General features: G+C 33.7%; 3 protein-coding genes and 1 long non-coding RNA gene across 6 annotated transcripts; 2 read left to right on the top strand and 2 right to left on the bottom strand.

The window, feature by feature from the left end:
* Positions 1-844: 844 nt before the first annotated feature.
* On the top strand, positions 845-3533 carry LOC104724911 (regulatory protein NPR3). Its single transcript, XM_010443480.3, has 4 exons — positions 845-1871; positions 2025-2772; positions 2850-3050; positions 3138-3533. The coding sequence occupies exons 1-4, from the start codon at positions 1338-1340 to the stop codon at positions 3392-3394; spliced, it is 1740 nt and encodes a 579-aa protein (XP_010441782.1). The 5' UTR covers positions 845-1337; the 3' UTR covers positions 3395-3533.
* A 53-nt stretch (positions 3534-3586) lies between these two features.
* Positions 3587-6416, bottom strand: LOC104724912 (transcription termination factor MTEF18, mitochondrial). Of its 2 annotated transcripts, none has more exons than XM_010443483.3 (3): positions 6180-6416; positions 4319-6079; positions 3587-4222 (listed from the first exon to the last, which is right to left on the bottom strand). In XM_010443483.3, exons 1-2 carry the CDS (start codon positions 6180-6182, stop codon positions 4328-4330), a joined length of 1755 nt encoding a protein of 584 aa, XP_010441785.1. In that variant the 5' UTR covers positions 6183-6416; the 3' UTR covers positions 3587-4222; positions 4319-4327. The 2 variants fall into 2 exon arrangements, with proteins under 2 accessions (XP_010441785.1, XP_010441784.1); XM_010443482.3 differs by having other exon boundaries at positions 3587-4235; positions 6180-6318.
* A 6802-nt stretch (positions 6417-13218) lies between these two features.
* On the bottom strand, positions 13219-16348 carry LOC147934783 (uncharacterized). 2 transcript variants are annotated; one of them, XR_015570385.1, is made up of 4 exons: positions 16051-16348; positions 15849-15962; positions 15649-15748; positions 13219-14346 (listed from the first exon to the last, which is right to left on the bottom strand). It is a non-coding gene; the product is annotated as an uncharacterized LOC147934783 (long non-coding RNA). The 2 variants fall into 2 exon arrangements; XR_015570386.1 differs by having other exon boundaries at positions 14026-14346; positions 15849-15951.
* A 1859-nt stretch (positions 16349-18207) lies between these two features.
* LOC104724909 (putative aspartyl protease At4g16563) lies at positions 18208-19900 on the top strand. The gene has a single exon (XM_010443478.3). It carries the CDS (start codon positions 18263-18265, stop codon positions 19745-19747), a length of 1485 nt encoding a protein of 494 aa, XP_010441780.1. The 5' UTR covers positions 18208-18262; the 3' UTR covers positions 19748-19900.
* The last annotated feature ends 1978 nt before the right edge of the window (positions 19901-21878 follow it).

The raw sequence follows: 21878 nt of genomic DNA, 5'->3' as shown, positions 1-21878 counted from the left end.
TATGATGTAGATTGGATTATGCATACCAATATTTTAGTATTTATTATATTAGACTATAGTATGGAACAAACTAGTATAGAGTTTATAATGGTATGAAAATCTTGAGAAATGGAATAAAAAATGCAGACAAATAGTGAATTTACAATGATATAGAGTTGAATTTACAATAGTGAATTTACAATGAAATGCATATGGAAATTTTTAGTATGCATTGTTGCATACTAGTATGCATTGGTGAATGGTAAATTAAATATGAACTAGTCCAATTTTAGTCCGGTCTAGAACATACTACGCAAATCATTCAAATCCTACGATAAAATCTCAAAATTGTCAAAAAAAAAAAATTCACTTTCGTTTTAAATTAGTAGTTAACTATCGTGAAAAATAAGCCTTTTATAAAAAAGCGAACATTTTTAAATAGAAAGTGTCGAATTGTTTGTTTAAATTTTTAAAACTTAAAACTATATTAAAATTAGAGAAATATTGTAGAAAATGTTAGTGTGTGGCGTCATGATACACGGAGAACCTTTGGCACCACACAGTCTCACACACGTATCCCTTTTTCTTTCTAGTCTTTGTTTTCTATTTGTCAACTTTCATATTCAAGTCTTTGTTTATATATTAGACCATGTTTTTAATCTAAATGCTTAAAGTCACATTATTAATAATAATGTAAGAGATTAGTATGTATATTATATAGTTTGTTTCCTTCCTTCCTCAACTTCACATTGAAGCTGTCTCTTTCTTTCACCATCAGTTGCACCTGTTGTGTCTTGTTTGTTCTCAATTTCATCATCTTTTACATATCACTTCCTTCCTTGCCTTTTCCTCAAAATTCTCTATCTTTTTTTTTTTTTTTTTTTTTTTTTTTTTCTTTTGATAGATCTCAATTTCGTTCTTTCTTCCATATAACTTTTTCCTTCTCCTCTGATCTTATCTTTTTACGATTGTGCAGATCTCAGTCTCTAATTCCTTCGTTTTCTCAGATTCTTATAGGGGTTTTTTTTTTAATTCTCTTTTGGTTTCTCCCAATTTTGTTTGATTCTTTCTTTAAAGTTTTCACCTTTCCTTCTGACTCTCTGTTTAGGTCAGGACATTGATTCAGAGTAATGTTCTGTCTGAAAAATTCGATTTTGTTTCTATAGTTTCATAACTCAGTTCTCCAAGTTCACAATTTTCACCCTTTTGGTTCTGGGTTTGGTTATTTCCCTCTTAGAAATGTGAATTTAGGGCTTTTGTTCCTTGAGACTTGTGTGATCTTTGATCCTCCATGCAACAACAACAAAAGCAGAGCTTTTGATTTGGTTGATAATTCTGCAAAACAGAAGGGGAATAAAATGGCTACTTTGACTGAGCCATCATCATCTTTGAGTTTCACATCTTCTCATTTCTCTTATGGTTCTATTGGGTCTAATCATTTCCCATCAAGCTCAGCTTCCAACCCTGAAGTTGTTAGTCTAAGCAAACTCAGCTCCAATCTTGAGCAGCTTCTTAGTAATCCGGATTGTGATTACAGCGATGCGGAGGTCATTGTTGATGGTGTTCCTGTTGGTGTTCATAGATGCATTTTAGCTGCAAGAAGTAAGTTTTTCCAAGAATTGTTCAAGAAAGAAAAGAAAATTTCGAAAACTGAGAAACCAAAGTACCAGTTGAAAGAGATGTTGCCTTATGGAGCTGTTGGTCATGATGCTTTCTTGTACTTGTTGAGTTATATCTACACTGGCAGATTAAAGCCATTTCCTTTGGAGGCTTCGACTTGTGTTGATCCAGTTTGTGCTCATGATTCTTGTCGACCCGCCATTGATTTTGTTGTTCAGTTGATGTATGCTTCATCTGTTCTCCAAGTGCCTGAGCTAGTTTCATCTTTTCAGGTGTGGTGAAAATTATGTTACTCTCTCTCTCTCTCTCTCTCTCTCTCTCTCTCTCTCTCTCTCTCTCTCTCTCTCTCTCTCTCTCTTTGTTTCTTGATTTATAGACCTCAATGAGAGCTTAAAGGTTTGTGCTTTATGTTTGTGTGTTTGCAGAGGCGGCTTTGTAACTTTGTGGAGAAGACCCTTGTTGAGAATGTTCTTCCCATTCTTATGGTTGCTTTCAATTGTAACTTGACTGACTTACTTGATCAGTGTATCGAGAGAGTGGCGAGGTCAGATCTTTACAGGTTCTGTATCGAAAAAGAGGTTCCTTTCGAAGTAGCAGAGAAGATTAAACAGATTCGACTCAAGTTTCCACAAGACGGAGGAGAGAGCAAGGTTTCAGAGAAATTCCTTGGGAGAATCGGAAAAATTCTCAAGGCGTTGGATTCAGATGATGTTGAGCTTGTGAAGCTTCTTTTAACTGAATCAGATATCACTCTAGATCAAGCCAATGGTCTGCATTACTCCGTGGTGTATAGTGATCCAAAAGTTGTTGCTGAGATTCTTGCTCTTGGTATGGGTGATGTAAATCACAGGAACTCCCGGGGTTACACGGTTCTTCATTTTGCTGCAATGCGTAGAGAGCCATCGATCATTATATCACTTATCGAAAAAGGCGCCAATGCATCTGACTTCACTTCTGATGGACGCAGTGCGGTTAATATATTGAGAAGACTGACAAATCCAAAGGACTATCAAACCAAAACAGCGAAAGGGCGTGAATCTAGTAAAGCACGGTTATGCATTGACATCTTGGAAAGAGAAATCAGAAAGAAGCCGATGGTGCTTGATACACCAATGTGTTCCCTTTCTATGCCTGAAGATCTCCAAATGAGACTGTTGTACCTAGAAAAGAGAGGTAATTTGACTAAAAGTTGTTAAAATCTTCTGTATCTTTACGATAAATATTTGTTAAAGCATCACAACCTTTTGCAGTGGGGCTTGCTCAGTTGTTTTTTCCAACGGAAGCTAAAGTGGCTATGGACATTGGTAATGTAGAAGGTACAAGTGAGTTCACAGGTCTGCCACCGCCTTCGAATGGGTTAACGGGAAACTTGAGTCAGGTCGATTTAAACGAAACACCTCATATGCTAACCAAAAGACTTCTTACCCGTATGGAGGCTCTGATGAAAACAGGTTAGCTTTTTGTGAGTTTACTCTTCTTCTTCTTCTTCTGCTGCTCTTTTTATATTGACTAACTTCATTAACCATTACACGATGCAGTTGAGACTGGTCGGAGATTTTTTCCATATGGCTCAGAGGTTCTAGATAGGTACATGGATGAGTACATAGACGAAGACATCCTCGATGATTTACGTATCGAGAAGGGATCTACACAAGAAAGAAGATTGAAGAGAATGAGATATAGAGAGCTTAAGGATGATGTGCAAAAGGCGTATAGCAAAGACAAAGAGTCTAAGATTGCACGGTCTTGTCTTTCTACTTCATCTTCTCCTTCTTCTTCCATAAAAGACATCTGAAGAACACAACATGAATATGCACCATAAGTTAAATGTAATTAGATATCTTTCTTAAAAGGGTTCTTCTTTTTGGGTGTTATTTTAGATTATATACAGATGCTTTAGGTTCAGTTTTAATAAAAAGATAGTTAAATGTAAAGCAGTAAGATTAGGAGTGCTCATTAACCCAGACCATTCTAACCATATGCAATCTTTGTTTTCTATACAAAGATATATTTATTTAGGTAATTTACAAAAACTTCTCAGATAGCTGAAACTTAAACAGACAAAGACACACAAAAAAAAATGATCATTTGTCATAGCCATCTTTACATAGTTACAGCAGATAAGACTATGGTGGCTAAAGAGTAAAGGACAAAACCCATTGTTCCAAAAAACCTGTAATAATGCATTCTGAATAGAACTGTCACAGGTATGTCCCAGTATGTAGATGTTAGCTGATCTCTTTGGTATAGGGGGCTTGTCTGACCAATACTGCCTCTTTCAACAAAGAAAGCATTTTAAGCTGCATCAGACGTCAAGTGTGCCTTTCCAACTCCGGAAAGTGATCGAAGAATAATGTATCAATGAACGACTGTCCCTTTCCAATTTATCAATATGTTCAGTCCCGTCTAAGAATCACTTCGCTGAATTCAAAATAGCATATAGCATATCAACATTATGGAGAGTCTTTGTTGTTTCAGCTTTCTCCAAGTCCTTCCTTGTCCATTTGTGTGGAATTCATATCACTAGACTGATGAATAGAGTTACCACCAATTTCAAAGGCGGAAATACTTCTATGCATCGACATATTCTCTGATCCTCCCCACCGCACTGAAAAATGCCAGACTAAAGTAACTGACTGTGAGCACAGCAATGAGACAATGTTATAGATCAACAGACATCTGCACCAGATTGAAGATTAGGTTAAATAATTGAACTGACCAGTTAACTTCACTTCAGGTAAGATGCTTTCTTTATATTTTCCCAATTAGCTGGACCTTGAGGGTGGGTACGGACAACGTATGACACAAACAAGGTATTAGAAATGCCAACAATAGTGCCTAGTGTCAGCCTTGGAATAACTGCATCTCTTTTCCTCAACCAAATGTACATTGAGAACCTCTGATGTATTCTCTCCAAACTATAACACAAATATGTTGGGGACTCTATCAGGGATTCAATTGGATAACCCAAATAATCTGTTAGCATATTGATCTTCTTTTCTATGATATCTTTCGGCCGGTTAAGTATATGAGGAGCCCGCTTAACTAGCTGAGTAACAACATTATAGTCCAAACCAGCTTTTACAAAGCAATCGAATCTCTCCTGCAGCTCATCTCCCCTCCCTTGGAACTTTTTCAGAGCCCTCACCATCTCATCAGAATTCTCTACATACCCTAGCTTCAACAAGAATGCCGTCTTCTCTGCATTCCTCGAATCCAGTGAATCAAGTTCAATCCTACTATTATTAAGTTTACAAGCTAAACTGAACAATTTCAAAGGCTCTCCTTTTATAATCTGACATAACTCGTCTCTTCCGATTTTCGATCTATTCCAAACAGCTCTAGTTCCTATCAGAGATGATGAACAGATAAGCTTCATGTGACACAGTAAAAAACTAACGATAAACTGCTTTTCCATTTTGATACGTCTCAAGAACTTCAACGCCTCCAAAATTCTTTTTACAGATTTCTCTAATAGCATCTCTGGGTTGTCTATCACTAATTTATCTATTTCATTCATCTCAAGTCCAAGTACTTTATGGAACTTTTCAAACATCATATAAGCTTTATTGCCAGCAGTTTCACCCACCAAATCTGGATATGCTTTCAACAGACTACTCAACTTTTCCTCTTTAAACCCAACCTTATCAAGAAGCTCCATTGTCTCAAGAATCCGACGCCAGTTATATGTTTTCCTCTCAGACAAATAACGAGCAAGCCAATCACATCCTATGTTTAACCTCTTCAACTTATTCACCACGGAAACAAACTCACCATCAATGCCACCAACAAGAAGCAACGGGCAATAAGTAACAAGCTTAATAACTGTAGTCTTACTAAGAACCAAGCTCTCATAAGCTTCAAGTTTCGAAGCCAAAACTCCATCCTCGTATCCAAAAATCTCTCTTGCTTCTTTATACATCCGACCAATCTTGCCACGAGGAATCCCATAATGGCAAAGAACATGAAAGTTCTCAAACATGACACCATCATCACTCAAAAGCACCAAGTCACGCCGAAGGAAACACGATATCTCAGATGGACGCAAACCCAAACTCTCGAAAAAGGGTTCAAACTCGTTGATGGGATTGTACCTTAGAAACTTGGCCAACGAACGGGATATATCCTCTTTACGAGTATCATCAATCTTGGACAACAAAACCAAAACAAAACTAGGGGAATTCTTACTTATATGCTCTGCATCAATAAAACTAAGAGTTCTAGTATAATGCAAATAATCAAAGAGAGCTTTTTGAGCTTCGTTCTTCATTGCTTTAGAAACCCTATTCCCGAAAACCCTTGTTGGTGATTGAGACCAATGCCGTGAAGAACAGACAAATCTACCATTCTGATAACATCTCACTGTACTGTAAACATTATAAAGTTTGGACCTTGAAACCTGGTTTTTATGAGCATTGCAGATATCGAATTGAGCAATTCTTTCTATTTTTTTCAAGAATCTGGAAAACATCATTGCAACCTAACAAATTAAAGGTATATCAAACACACCAATCCTAAAACCCAGAGGAAAAATAGTGATCTTTCTTTAACAAATCCTCATCGAAAGAATTGAATTTTACCATGAAATTACGGATTATAAGGCGATTGAGTCCTCCATCTTCTCCTGGTTTTGTAAGGTTCCATCGCTCAGAACCTAAACCTTCCGTACCGTTTGTGATTTTCAGGCGACCGAAGGATATAAATTACTAGTAGGTCCTTGAAGTCTTCCTTTTCTTACTAATATTGACCAAAATGTATGTGTGTTTCTTTGGGTTCTTAAAATTTCTCACAGTAGTTGATTCATAATTTAATTGAATGATTTACTTCAAATTTGCTATTTGATTTCTATATAGAGTGCAGTTTTTTTTTTTGGTTGGTAGAATGTAGATATATCAGCGTATATCCCGTTCAAAACAAAATTAAAACCCCAGATACTTATATCAAAACAAAATTCTAAATGTTTTTTTTTCTTTCAAAAAGTACAAGATAGTTCAATCAAGCTAATTAGAAGTAAAATTATTTATATAGATAATTTGATGCGAAACTACTCAAGCACAACACTCCAGATTATCCGCTTTACCATTCTACAATCTAGGGATTAAAACTACGGAAAAAGAGAGGAATTCATCCTTATCCACTTCAATCTCGTCCAAATAAATCTTGAATGCAGGTCAGTCAGAAGGCGAAGACACCATCTTTACTAAGCCACGTTTTCCCCGAGTGTAACTGTTTAGTCGGTAAAACAGTCGCAAATCCCTTGCAAGAAAATAAAATTTTTAAATATCTCTCACAAATCCCTTGCAAATTTTCCTAGCAAATCCATAACATTTATTTTTAGTAAGCCTATAAATAGCAAGTTCATGATCCATGGAAACCACAACACCAAACACTTGCAACAAAAACACTTTTATTACCAAAAAAAATCTTGTGAAAGAAAAAAAGGCTGAAAAAAAAAAACCTAAAAACTTTTAAATTCTATAATAATGTTTGGAGGCGGGCAGCATGAGATATACACAATGCGACAGTGAATGTACAATCATAGAGATCCAGAGACCGGTGATGTGACGAGAGAGTTTTATGATGGGTTGTGCGCTTTCATGTACCAGGCGACAAACCAAGACTTTGCTCGTGAAAACGGTACAATATTTTGTCCATGTCCTAATTGTTGCAACGATAAATATTTGGAATTTAATCTAGTGAAGAAGCATCTTTATAATAGATGATTTATGCCAAATTAATATGTATGGTTTCGTCATGGAGAGGGTTGTAGCAGTAATGTTAGAAGTAGTAGTATGAATTATCTTGTTGATCAACCTAGTAATTATGGGCATCAAGAATCTGATCAATTTGGTTTTTATGGGTATAATGAGGAAAATAGATTTTATGATATGGTTAATGATGCATTTCATGAAACTACTACTGCATTTCCTGAGAATAATACAAAAGAACCCAACGTAGATGCTCAACGTTTTTATGCTATGTTAGATGCTGCAAATTAACCTATCTACGATGGATGTAGAGAAGGGCATTCTAAGTTATCATTGGCATATAGGATGATGACAATTAAAGCTGATAATAACTTAAGTGAGAATTGCATGGATTCTTGGGCTGAACTCATTAAAGAGTATTTGCCAGCTGATAATGTCTCGGCTGAGAACTACTATGAAATACAGAAGTTGGTTGCGAGTCTTGGATTACCATCTGAAATGATTGATGTGTGCGTTGACTATTGCATGATTTTTTGGAAAGATGATGCTAAGTTGCAGGAATGTCAGTTTTGCGGGAAGCCGAGATATCAGCCTACTCAAGGAAGGACGCGAGTGCCATATAAACGTATGTGGTACTTGCCTGTTGCTGATAGATTGAAACGACTGTACCAATCAAAACGGACTGCAGCGGCAATGAGATGGCATGCAAAACATTCTACTCAAGAAGGAGAAATTACACACCCATCTGATGCAAAGGCGTGGAAACGTTTTCAATCGGTATATCCAGACTTTGCTCAAGAGTGTAGGAATGTTTATCTTGGGTTGTGTACAGATGGTTTTAGTCCATTTGGTATGTCAGGGAGGCAGTATTCATTATGGCATGTTACATTGACGCCATACAATCTTCCTCTATATATGTGTATGCAAAGCGAATTTATGTTCTTGAGTATTTTGGTACCAGGTCCAAAGCATCCGAAGCGAAATCTAGATATCTTCTGCAACCTCTGATTCATGAGCTGAAGCAATTGTGGTATGAAGGTGTTCAGACGTTTGATTCGTCGCGAAAACAGAATTTCAATATGCGGGCAGTGCTAATGTGGACGATTAGTGACTTTCCTGCGTACGAAATGTTATCTGGGTGGACAACACACGGAAGATTATCATGTCCTTATTGTATGGATCGTACCGATGCATTTCAGTTAAAGTCTCTTTGTTTGCTATTTACAATATATTTTCTTTACCTTAATTAAATATAGACTAATCCTTTTTTTTTTTTTGCAAGCAAATATACAATTGGGACCGTTGCATAAAAGATAGAGTGAGGCAAGAGTTTGAGGAAAAGTTGAAGGACATGATGTGTGATCAAGTGTCACGGTGGAAGTTAAAGTGGAAGCTTAAAGGTGATGAGGCAAAACCACGGTGGATTGATCCTCAAGTATGGGTTGGTCTTGTTCGGTATTGGCTTGATCCAAAATCAGAAATCAAGAGCAACCACAGTCGGAATGCTCCCTATCATGATCCGGATGGCACCAGAATATACAAGCACCGTTCAGGTCAAACGTCGTTTAAAGCCCGTGCTCGAAAGCATGTAAGTTCGTTAAGTTTTTTTTTTCTTATAATTATGCCTTCTGAACTCTTTTATTTGTTATAACTAATCAATGTCTTTTTTTTTTCAAGTCTGAGATCACTGGTGAGCTAACTCCGGATTTCCTACGAATCTTAGAAGACACTCATCGAAAACCGAATGGCTCATTTACTGATGGCAAGTCCGAGTCCGTGTTCAATGAGGTGTCGTCCAAGATTCAAGAGTTAGAATATGAGCTGTGTACAAGGGATAATGGAGAGAGTTCTGCTTCTGGTGGAGTGCCCATTCATATCAAAAACAAAATTTACACTGAGGTAAGTTTCAAATTTGAAGTTTTGTTGGTTTTTTAAATACTGTATTTTGAACTAATGGTTGAACTGTGTTGTTAAGTTTACTAATGATTGTATTTCTATTGATTTTGTGATATCTTGCGATTGTTTTGTTTGAACTGTTGAACTGTTATCATTGTTTTGAACTGTTGGTTTTAAATACTCTATGGTTGAACTGTTGCCATTGTTATGTTTGTGATAATTTGTGATTCTTGTGTATGTGATATCTTTGATGGTTTTGTATGTTATAACTTGTGCATCTTTTGTATGTCATAACTTGCAATTGTTTTGTGATATGTTCGATTGTTTTGTATGTGATAACTCGCGATTTTGTTTGTTGTTTTGTTGTTAGGTTGCTCCGAAGAAGAAAAACAGGATTTTTGGGGTTGGTTCGCTGCAGTTTGAAGCGTTCTCTACTAGTAGCGGTCCACCACCTCCGTCTCCAGCTAATGATCCGGTTATATTGGCTCAGAAACTTGCTGCAGCTGAGGAGTTTATCCAAACCCAGACACAAAGAATGCATAACTACGATGCATACTTCGACTACCTCGCCGAAAAAGATCCTGAGTTTACTGCCAAGTTCCGGAACCTGACCAACCAAAAGGCGACCAACCCAGAAGGCACCAACCCAGAGGGCACTATCCCAGATGGCACCAACCCAGATGGCACCACCAGTGAAACGGGAGCAACTGGTAGTCAAACTGGGACCAGAAACGTGACCTCTCTCTCTCAATCCTTTTAAAAACTCTTTTTTTCGCTGACTATATCCCCTGTGAGGGAAAAACTAAAACACAACTTCTTTTTGTAATATTTATGTTTTATTTTATTTAGAAATTTATTTCTCGATTTTCAATTCCGTTCTTTATTTTATTTAGAATTTTATTTGTCGATTTTAAATTCACAACAAAATTATCAAACATAATGATTTAAATTAAATATCAATTCTGTTTTTTTTTTTAATTTATGCACAACAATTTGTGAGGGATGTACTACGGCAACGTTGCAATGTATTTGCTAGAGACAAATTCGTTGCAAATTGCTTCATAGTTGCGAGTAAAAAATCCCTCGTAAATTGCGTGTCGTTTGCGAGAAAAACAATATCTCACAATGTGCGTTACATCCGCGAGGAAGGTAGTCCCTCGCAAATTGCGTGTCGCTTGCGATAAAATTATTCTCTCGCAATTTGAGTGAGATTTACGAGGGATTTACGATGTTACCGATTTTGCGAGACGCGATTTGCGAGGAACGGTTGTGTCTCGCAAATCCCTTGCTATTGTCGATTTGCGAGGGATTTGCGATGTATTCTTCCATCGCAAATCAACTGTTTTCTTGTAGTGATAGTATTGTTTTTATAATTATGATTTTTATTAAAATTTTATACATTAATTATTGTAAAACATCATAAACTCTTAATTTAAATGTTAAAATAACAAAATATATATGTCTGATTTATATTTAGTTCCAAAAATAATTGGTATACATAAAATTAAGTGGAAGGTAATCGGGTTAGACAGATTAAAATCAAATTAGACAGGTATTATTGAACAATTGATGTTAGACGGAGATTAGTCATTAATTGAGGCAGAGAGGTTGGACCTAATGATTTTACGGGACGTAATGGGTGCTAGGCGAGGATTTTTAAAACAGGGATGCGTACACAGAATATAACATGTGACAAAGATGATATGCTGATGTGACAAAGTATCTCCCATACTTTTATTTTTGTTTGATGGTCTGATGATACGACAAAGATAACTATGAGGCTGGGATACAAATAATTATAGACAAGTTCTACGAAAAAGATTTGCGACCAAGTTTAATACTTGCAAAAACAAATATGAATATTTTAAGAGATTAACTCACAATAGAATTGGAGTAAGATATGATTCAACTGGATTCATATATATGAGTGAAGATTGGTGGAACAACTTTGTAAAGTGTTTCCTTTATTTTCCTTTTTGGGTTTCGTATAAATCTTTGTTTGCATATGTTGTTCCATTTGTGTACACTTCTTATGTAACTTTTATTTGGATTGTTGTATTGCATCTGGTTTATATTTGTATATTGATTAGCCTGAAGAATTTAAGATTAACATAAGCTACTGGTAACATGTATATCAAACCTTTATGACTCCTAACTGGGGGGTTACTACCCAGCTTTTGAGTTTTCTTGAAACTAAAATATAAATTCTAGAATTCTGAGAGGGCCTTCTAACTGGTAACATGTATCATCAAACCTTTAGACCATGTACATCGGTTAAAACATTCAACATCTTCCACCTCAATTTTTAACACTCAACATCATCTTCTCTCTTCCACCTAATCATTCAACACTCTATTCAATTTTAACCTCTCCAATAGTTTTATTTAATAAAATTCAACATCCTACCCCACCATTTTTACTTTATATTTTTATTATTTATATAATTTAATAACTACATATTGATAACAATAATTGAAACTAAAGAAAAATACAAGTAATATAAATTACATTATTTTTTTAAAAAATTGATTTTTTTATTTTATTTTATATTTCTAACTAATTTAAGAAATAAATAAGAGTTTATTAGATAATAACTAGAAAATTATAGTAGGAATGAATTTTTTTTTGTCCAAATAAAATGAACCAAATCTCTATTTATAAAGTTCATAAAATAATAAATTTTGATATGAAAATTATTTTAGAAAAAAACTTTTTATTATACAATAACTGATCTTAAAAATATAAGTTGAGAAAATAATCTCCAAAATCTCAATCGCCAATAAAATGACCGCAATTATCATCCTCTCACAAATCTTCACTAAAAAAAAAAGAAAAAAACTGACAGCCTCTCAAAACTTGCCACCTGTCAGCATCGGTTCCTCTTTTTTTTATTCAACATGTTGAATGTTTTCAACACCAATTAATCTACTTGTATTCAACATCTAATTCAACAATCTCATTGTAGTGATTAAACAGTTGAATTTTTTATTCAACTACCCCATTGTATATGGTCTTATGACTCCTAACTGGAGGGTCACTACCCAGCTTCTGAGTTTTCTTGAGACCAAAATATAAATTCTGGAATTCTGAGGGAGATTTGACACTGGAATTCTGAGGGAGACTTGACAGGTACCTGTGAAAAGCAAAAACTTTGAAATCTTAATAAAAACGCATGCATCAACACTTTTATGCTCAGGAACACTAAATATGACTTGCCTATGAAAGTCCCTTTAATTGAATTTTCCCTTGTGCACCTTCTAGTACACTAACCACTCGCTTCTGTTGGTCTAAGAGATCATACACAGTTTCCTGAGAAACCTCGTAAACCGATACAGAAACTGAGTTTCCTTTTTCCTCAGCCATGGATAGCATCTTAGACATTGTCAGGATGGCTAAACCAAACTCCCTCTCGTTTCCCTACAAACACCATGTCGTACATCACTCAATTAAAAGCTTCATCTATGGTTATTTTCTATTTCTCGTAGTTCTCCAACAAAAAAATTGTCCTGTGTTATTTCTACCGTATATAGACACTGTCATATTTTGGAAAAATTCAAATTTTACGTTGTAAGTTAAGCAATATATGAAAACTACATAGCCTGACGAAGCATCTTTTTTTTTATTCTTATCCAAATCAACACAACGTCACCGCATCACACACACAAAGTTTCTAATTTTTTATGTCGCTATTGTATATAATTGTTAGAATCGATCCCTATCGCTATCTTATCAAACTCTCTCATCGAATCGATTGGCTTGATACCAAATTATTACGGGTCAAAGGCTCGACCCATGGCTAAAGCTCGTAAAACTGGTGCTTTAGGCATCAAATAAATATATAAATGTCATCATTTTCAAAAAGTTTGTTGTGGTGTAGTGGTCAATCCCACCTAATAGTCATAGAGTTCTCTAGTTTGATCCGTACTTAAAGTCATTTTTGGGTTTTTTTTTCTTTTTTTAATAATAGGTCTTAAAAAAAAAATGGCTTTAACCATCAAAATCTATTGCGCTGGCCTTGGGTCAAAGTTATTGTCTTCTAACCCGTAATTATAACCTTTAATAAACGTAACAGACTGGAATGATTTTGGCAAAAGCTTCCCTTTAACCCAATTTTCCCATTAAGAATTAGGTTAATTGTTGGAGCTTGGTTTTACATTAGCATAAAACCTATATTTATACAGGCCATGATACAACTTAGAATTAACCTAAACGTGAACACCAATCCTAATGTATTAATTAAATTAAATAATAAACCAAATTAATAAAACCCAAAACACTAACTCTTATCATATCTCATCAATCTAACCATGATCACGTAGCACTTGACTCCATCATATCTTTCACACGTTTTGAGACCCAGACAAACCGTTAACCAACATATAATCAAATTCAGAGGCTGCCCTTCTTGAGGTTTCCCTAGAGAGATCAGATGGTGTTCATGGGTTCGGGCAAATGACAAGGTCAAATCCCTCACCCAAGATGATATGCTGATGTGACAAAGTATCTCCCATACTTTTATTTTTGTTTGATGGTCTGATGATATGACAAAGATAACTATGAGGCTGGGATACAAATAATTATAGACAAGTTCTATAAGAAAAAAATTTGCGACCAAGTTTAATACTTGCAAAAACAAATATGAATATTGTAAGATATTAACTCACAATAGAATTGGAGTGAGATATGATTCAACTGGATTCATAGATATGAGTGAAGATTGGTGGAACAACTTTGTAAAGTATTTCTTTTATTTTCCTTTTTGGGTTTCGTATAAATCTTTGTTTGAATATGTTGTCCCATTTGTGTACACTTCTTATGTAACTTTTATTTGGATTGTTGTATTGCATATGGTTTATATTTGTATATCTTCTTGTTTGATTAGCCTGAAGAATTTAAGATTAACATAAGCTACTGGTAACATGTATCATCAAACCTTTATGACTCCTAACTGGAGGGTCACTATCCAGCTTCAAAGTTTTCTTGAGACCAAAATATAATTTCTGAATTCTGAGAGGGTCTTGCCACTGGTAACATGTATCATCAAACCTTTATGACTCATAACTGGAGGGTCACTACCCAGCTTGTGAGTTTTTTTGAGACCAAAATATAAATTCTGGAATTCTGAAAGGGACTTGACAGGTACCTGTGAAAAGCAGAAACATTGAAATCTTAATAAAAACGCATGCGTCAACACTTTTATGCCCAAAAACACTAAATATGACTTGCATGTGAAAGTCCCTTTAATTGAATTTTCCCTTGTGCACCTTCTAAGTACAGTAACCACTCGCTTTTGTTGGTCTAAGAGATCATACACAGTTTCCTGAGAAACCTCGTAAACCGATATAGAAACTGAGTTTCCTTTTTCCTCAGCCATGGATAGCATCTCAGACATGATGATATGACAAAGATAACTATGAGGCTGGGATACAAATAATTATAGACAAGTTCTATAGGAAAAAAAATTTGCCACCAAGTTTAATACTTGCAAAAACAAATATGCATATTTTAAGAGATTAACTCACAATAGAATTGGAATGAGATATGATTCAACTGGATTCATAGATATGAGTGAAGATTGGTGGAACAACTTTGTAAAATATTTTTTATTTTCCTTTTTGGGTTTCGTATAAATCTTTGTTTGCATATGTTGTTCCATTTGTGTACACTGGTTTATATTTGTATATCTTCTTGTTTGATTAGCCTGAAGAATTTAAGATTAATATATGACCCAACTAAGATTTAAGGAAGAAAAACCTATGGTTGTTTTCATATTAATGGAACTGGAGCTTGACAAAAGTAAATAACACATAGATAATTTATTGAAATGTGTGTTTGTGTACTTTATCTCTGTCTTCTTTCAATTTTTTCAAAATGTCTTTTTTTCTTTGTGAAAGTTAATTAAAAGTCACTGATATCAAAATTTTCTTTTAATTTAGTAAAAATTATTTTAAATGCAAATATGTCCATTGCATATTATCGTAGATAATGATTTAGTTGTGAGTGAAACCTTGATCACTGTAAGTAGGAGTTCTTTGCTTGATAATCAAAATTTATACCAAAAAATAAAATATTTTAAAATGCAGTAAAAAGTAACTGATGTATTTTATTTCCGTATAATTTACATAAATAACAGATATAAGGTAAAATATCATGATATTGGATCAAAGGGATCAGCATGCATGATATGTACTTAAAACATGTGCGAAATTCATGTAATTAGTTAAAATATATATATACTAGTATTTGCTTGTGCATACGCACGAAATTATAATTTGATTACAAATAATATATAACTAATTATTACTTTGTTATATAGTAAATATATCCTTAAGTACTTTACAAAAAAAAATTATGGTGACTCATTGAAAATGTTAATAAAAATAGATTTCTAATTGCTTATTTTTGGTGTAAGTATATGAACAACAAAAATATAAATGTTACTTACACTATGATGTTTTGTGATCAAATAATATATATTATTCATCTTCACATTTCTCCCATTTTCTCTGGTACGTCCTCTCTTTCCTTCGGTGCTCCCGAATCATCTACAGCAGAAAAACATAAATAATTAGAATTATGTTTTCCAACTTATCATCCACAAGCAATATATATGATGCCATTTTTTACTATTCATTGTTATCTCACCAATAACGCCAAAACAAAGAAGAACTTCAAATGTATTTGTAGCATATATGCATTATGCACCACGTGAAATCAAGCTTCATGTCGCAAACAACCACAATCGTACCTGCAATTATACTGACAAACGACCTTCAAAATTACAAATCAAAACTAATTCCAGATTCTATAGTAATCTGAAGAAGGTGTGGGTGAACAAAAGAATCACCTTCTGAATAAAGAAAGAAGACGATGAAAACGGTGGGAAGCTTCAAGGGCGGTGAGGATGAAATGGGATGTTTTGTTGGTCGGGCTCGGCGGTCGAGCAAAAAGGACGGTTCGTAAATGTAGTTTCAGTTTTTGCAGATTTAGTGGTGATGGCTTGGTCAAACTGAGAGGAGAATTGTGATATATATGGTGATTTGAAAAAGATCAGTTGATAGAAGTGGTGAAAGTGGGAAGTTTATTTGAGGATCGTGGAAAACAAAGAACTCTAGATCGTAGGTTTTACATTTTTGTAAAACTTTAAATTGGTTTAGTTTTTTTCTCTTTCTTTTTATCGACAAATTCAATTTTTTTTTTTCTCTTTTTACACAGTCGTTGTTAAAGTTTTTGTTGATTTATTTTCATTTAAAAAGATATTTATGTGGCTTAATGTTATTGTACAGGTGACTTGTGCTTTATAGGATAAAAAATATTATATGAAACAGATTTATCTACAATTACGGGTAAAATTTGACGAACTAGTATATATGTATATTGTTGTAAATATTTAACCAAGAGCAACGAAACTCTGAATCAGTGTAGTTTTATAAACTCTGGAATCATATACATTAAATAGTTTTTATTTTCTTTTATGTTCGAATCGTTTATAAAATAGTTGTCATGACAATGAACCAAAAGTAAAAATATAATGTGTTTGTTTTTGTATTTTTGTGTATGTACATTGGATTGGCAAAGAAGACAATATATGGTGCGGCTTACGTGCTCCACAAAAATACATTTTAATTGGACGAAATGCAAGTAAGTACACACATTTTATGGTGCACTCATTGGTACGTCCAACCAAATATGATTATCTGTATTTATAATCCTCTTTAAATTGTTTGGTTAGTCTTTGATTAAATAAAAATAAAAACCAAATTTGCGGGAAACTAACGGTTAGACAGTTAAGTGGATGAGTCATGTACACCTCAGCATCACCTTGTTGTCCTCATTTTCGTCTCTTGACTCTTCCTTATTTTCTGGATCTATTAATTTCTGCATTATTATTACACAATTATATTTTTTATATAAGTATTTCTACATTTCTCACAATACATTACAACCTATTAATATTACGTTAGTTTGAAATTAGGTGACGAAGATCCCTTATATCAAAAGTGAATATAGTTCGATTATTCCTCTAGACGTAAAACTGTTAACTTTTCGTTAATAGTTATATATATATATATATATCTATATATATATATACTTTTGGGTTTTAATAAAAAGCTTTTACGTATATATATATAGTATTAATATATATATATATAGTATTTGGTTTGATTGGTATTTCCAATAACTTCATTTATAAATAAATCATTTTAGAGTTTATTGATCAAACAAGGGGTAGAAAAAAATGATTAGAAGAAATAGTTGGAAAAGTCATGAGAAAAAAAAAGGCAGTTTTCAAACGCTAGAAAAAGGTAGTTGTAACAATTCGTTGGACGGTTATACTACTTATCCTGAGAGATTAGTTGAATGTTAAAATCCTAAATCATGTCTGATTAAAAAAAAAATCAGTTTGACGATGATGACATCATGGGGACTGTTAAAATTTATTATTTATTAATTTTACTTTTTAAAATTTTAATATATATTTATATTACTCTCTATTTTTTAACAGTTACTTATATTTTAACTTATTTGTGTTATTTTTTATAGAAGAATATACTATGTAAATGTTTGTTACTAATTACCGCTATTATTTAACAAATCTTTAAAAATTCACTAAGGTTTCTTTTCTACTATATTTGATCTTCGTCTCATTAACCATCTTTATACAACCGTTTTTACTGCTTTGTTCAAAAGAACTAACAATCAAACCCATTATTATGTTATTGATCATTAAAAAGCTTGTGGTATACTGCTATCTAACAGTACTTTATTCCACGTGAGACAAAGTGCAGTCCATTCGAAGCTAGTGATATCAAATGTAAAACTACGTAATTTAAAATATCACATGAAAAGTACATATAAAGCTCGCTATTAGGCTTAGTTTATCAAATACATTATTTATATACTATTTCTTGCTTTCAAAGTACAGCTAACTAATTAAATAAGGGTTACTCAACCCTAATTCGTCTCTTTAAATACCAAAACTAACTTCACACAAAACATATACAAAATCAAACCTTTCATATTACATCTCTTCTTCTTTTTCACCATTTTTGCAAGCGATGGAAACCAGAACAAATGTTTTGTTTCTCTTCCTACTCATCATCACAATACTGTTAAACTCCACCAAAAAAATCCAAGCACGTCAACATAAAAACCCTAGTTCCTCCTCATCTTCTTTTCTTGTTCTTGCCTTGACCAAATCAAGTGTTTCTCTTCCCACACCAATATCCCAACCCCAAGAAAGGATCAAGAAGCCATTAGAATCATCACTAGATGTTGTAGTAATGGAGCCCTTGAGAGAAGTGAGAGATGGTTATTTAATAACTTTGAACATTGGAACACCTCAACAAGCAGTCCAAGTGTACATGGACACAGGAAGTGATCTCACTTGGGTTCCATGTGGGAATCTAAGTTTTGATTGCATAGATTGTTATGATCTCAAGAACAACAATCTAAAATCATCATCAATCTTCTCTCCTCTTCATTCATCTTCATCTTTTAGAGCCTCTTGCGCTAGTTCCTTCTGCGTCGAGGTCCATAGTTCCGACAATCCTTTTGACCCTTGCGCAATTGCTGGCTGCTCTGTGAGTATGCTTCTCAAGTCCACTTGCTTACGACCTTGTCCCTCCTTTGCTTATACTTATGGTGAAGGGGGTCTTGTCTCTGGGATACTAACCAGAGATATATTGAAGGCTCGAACAAGGGAAGTCCCAAGGTTCTCTTTCGGTTGTGTAGCATCCACTTACCGTGAACCTATTGGCATAGCTGGATTTGGAAGAGGTATACTCTCTCTCCCCTCGCAGTTAGGCTTTGTTGAAAAGGGGTTTTCTCACTGTTTCTTGCCTTTCAAGTTTGTCAACAACCCTAACATCTCAAGCCCATTGATACTAGGAGCCTCAGCTTTATCGTTCGATCTCACCGACTCTTTACAGTTTACTCCCATGTTAAATACTCCAATGTACCCCAACAGTTACTACATCGGTTTAGAATCAGTTACAATAGGCACAAATATCACTCCCACACAGGTTCCTTTAACCTTAAGACAGTTTGATTCACAAGGAAATGGAGGAATGCTGATCGATTCAGGTACGACTTACACACATTTACCCGTTCCTTTCTACTCGCAACTCCGCACAGTTCTCCAATCAATCATCACATACCCGAGGGCCACGGAAACTGAATCAAGAACTGGCTTTGATCTCTGCTACAAAGTCCCATGTCCTAACAATAATCTCACTAGCCTCGAGAACGATGTAAAGTTGGTCTTTCCTTCAATTACATTCAATTTTTTGAACAATGCAACCTTACTTCTCCCTCAAGGTAACTGTTTTTACGCAATGAGCGCGCCTAGCGACGACTCGGTGGTGAAATGCTTGTTGTTTCAAAACATGGAAGATGGAGATTATGGACCGGCCGGAGTTTTCGGGAGTTTTCAGCAACAGAATGTGAAGGTAGTTTATGATTTGGAGAAAGAGAGAATAGGGTTTCAAGCTATGGATTGTGTCTTAGAAGCTACTTCACATGGACTCAACCAAGGCTCATGAACAAGTTACCAATCTTTTGAGTTGATTTTAGAGCTGTTTGGCGCTTCTTCTTTTGTTTGTTGTTGTTATGTTCTTATTTCACTGTTTCGATGTCTCTTTGTATTTGTTGAGAGCTTTCTTTTGATTAAGTAATGTTTTCGAGTTTATAATTAATTTTCTTCTTTTGGATTAATGATTAGGGTCTTGAGCTGTAGACTTTACCAAATATAGAGAATGAGTTGGAAGGTGGAACTTAGGAACATGTCGTCGTGGAATACGAGGTGTATCATACATTGAGATGTATAAAAGACAAAATAATATGATCTGTTAAAACTTAATTTGTTTATACTACATCACAAAGCATAGTACACATACACACAACACAGTACACATACACGCAATATATAAATGCGCCAAGCACTTAATGTTTTAAACTAATGAGAATTTGTTATTTTTGAAAAAGTCCTTTTCATTTCAATATTCTTTGGAGTGATGATAAATTGATAATATATAGGTGAGTAGGTAGAGCCTAGAGGGATAAGAAGAATATGGTTGGATGAAACATTTACGATATTTTGCCAAAATTTAACCATTTTTTTTCCAATTTAACCATTTATTTATGTTAAACCATATCCCTCAGAAAAGAATAGTTGGCATAAATTTATTCATTTATTTACTATATATCTCATTTACTTATATCACATTCATCTTTATTTCATATATTATTTTTTTTTTTATATCAAAATTGTTAGTTTATATTTTTGTCCATTTATTAGTCCATATTCTTATGTAAATAATAATTAAAAATAAATAAACAAGGGCAATTATCACAAATTTTAATGTTTTGTCATTCATTTTTTTATTCGAAATTTTAAAAATAATTATTGTCTTCATCTACACATAATTGGGTCCACTGATCACTGATGAAAGCCCATAATCGAAATTTTTAAAAACGTGCTTTGTGTCTAGAAAACGATATGTTGTTCGACAACAAAGAAGTTTAATTTATAATATCCTCGAGTTAGGTACCAAAACATGTAAAATAGTCTAAACCGTCCAATACGACTTCATGACCGACACAAAAAACTAAAACACACGCCCAGTTTTGACGCATTAACTTCATCACTTCTCTGATTAGGCGCGTGAGACTGAGACGACAAATCTACTATCGAGGATTTTGCTAAGATCAGTTTGATACAATGATAGATTGTATTTTGACAAAATTTGTGTCTACTTCAAAGTTGTTATTACTATAGATAGACATCAATAACTAACTAGTAATCCAATTAAAACGTTAAAATATATAGTCATTACTCGCCTAAGTTTTATTGTTAAACCAATGTCTACAGAATGAATCACTAGTTACTATAAATATTCATCATCAAATAGTTTTGATTTAAAAAACCATAATCTAATATAATATCATAATCAAATCAGTAGGCTAATATAATCCACGAATCATCCGATTTGGCTTATTAAGATAATACCTTACCTACCATTAAAAAATAAAAATTAAACATAAACCTGAAATGATATATAAAAACTAGATTAGGACGTGCGGTAAACAGTGGGAGCAAAATTATTTATAACTAAAATATTTAAATTATAAGTTGTATTTGTTGGTTAAATATGTTATAATCTTATAATAATTGTTAAATAAACCATATAATCAATTTAATTAGATATGTTTATTTTCTGATACCGCAGTGTTAATAAAATAATGAAATGATGTTTTATCTGTGTAACACTAAATTAATGATATTTTTTAATTTATAGAAATATCATAAAACCCGTCTTGCTATATAACCCGTCGCGAGATATTTTAACTCAAACTATATCATCTTAATTTTTAATATTTATTGTATATCTACAGTATAATATGTATCATATTTAACTTTTTAAAAGTTTAAATATTTTTCATATTTAACCTTTTAAAAATCTTTAAAATAAAGAACCGGAATAAACCAAATAAAAATTTTTAAAGTTTGAATGCCTGATAAATCAAAGTTTCTACTCATTTGTAGTCAGAATCATTTTGGTCTCTTTTTTATAGTATGACTTTAACCATTGTCTAATTTTTTTAGACGAGGTGGGATATTATACCCGTATTTTTTATCCATATATTGAGTAATTTATATCCGTTTTTAAATTT

The sequence above is a fragment of the Camelina sativa genome, chromosome 11 (assembly GCF_030686135.1).
Source record: "Camelina sativa cultivar CO46 ecotype springtype chromosome 11, ASM3068613v1".
Taxonomy (NCBI): domain Eukaryota; kingdom Viridiplantae; phylum Streptophyta; class Magnoliopsida; order Brassicales; family Brassicaceae; genus Camelina; species Camelina sativa.
Note: the sequence above shows the minus strand (reverse complement) of the source record. Positions and strands in the feature narration are given on the sequence as shown.

What these genes read in the sequence shown, in the direction of transcription:
- LOC104724909 (XM_010443478.3), top strand. Translation starts at nt 18,263, where the DNA reads ATGGAAACCAGAACAAATGTTTTGTTTCTCTTCCTACTCATCATCACA.
- LOC104724911 (XM_010443480.3), top strand. Translation starts at nt 1,338, where the DNA reads ATGGCTACTTTGACTGAGCCATCATCATCTTTGAGTTTCACATCTTCT. An exon ending in AGCTAGTTTCATCTTTTCAG is followed by an intron (nt 1,872 to 2,024) that starts GTGTGGTGAAAA and finishes GTGTGTTTGCAG; the next exon opens with AGGCGGCTTTGTAACTTTGT. An exon ending in GTTGTACCTAGAAAAGAGAG is followed by an intron (nt 2,773 to 2,849) that starts GTAATTTGACTA and finishes AACCTTTTGCAG; the next exon opens with TGGGGCTTGCTCAGTTGTTT.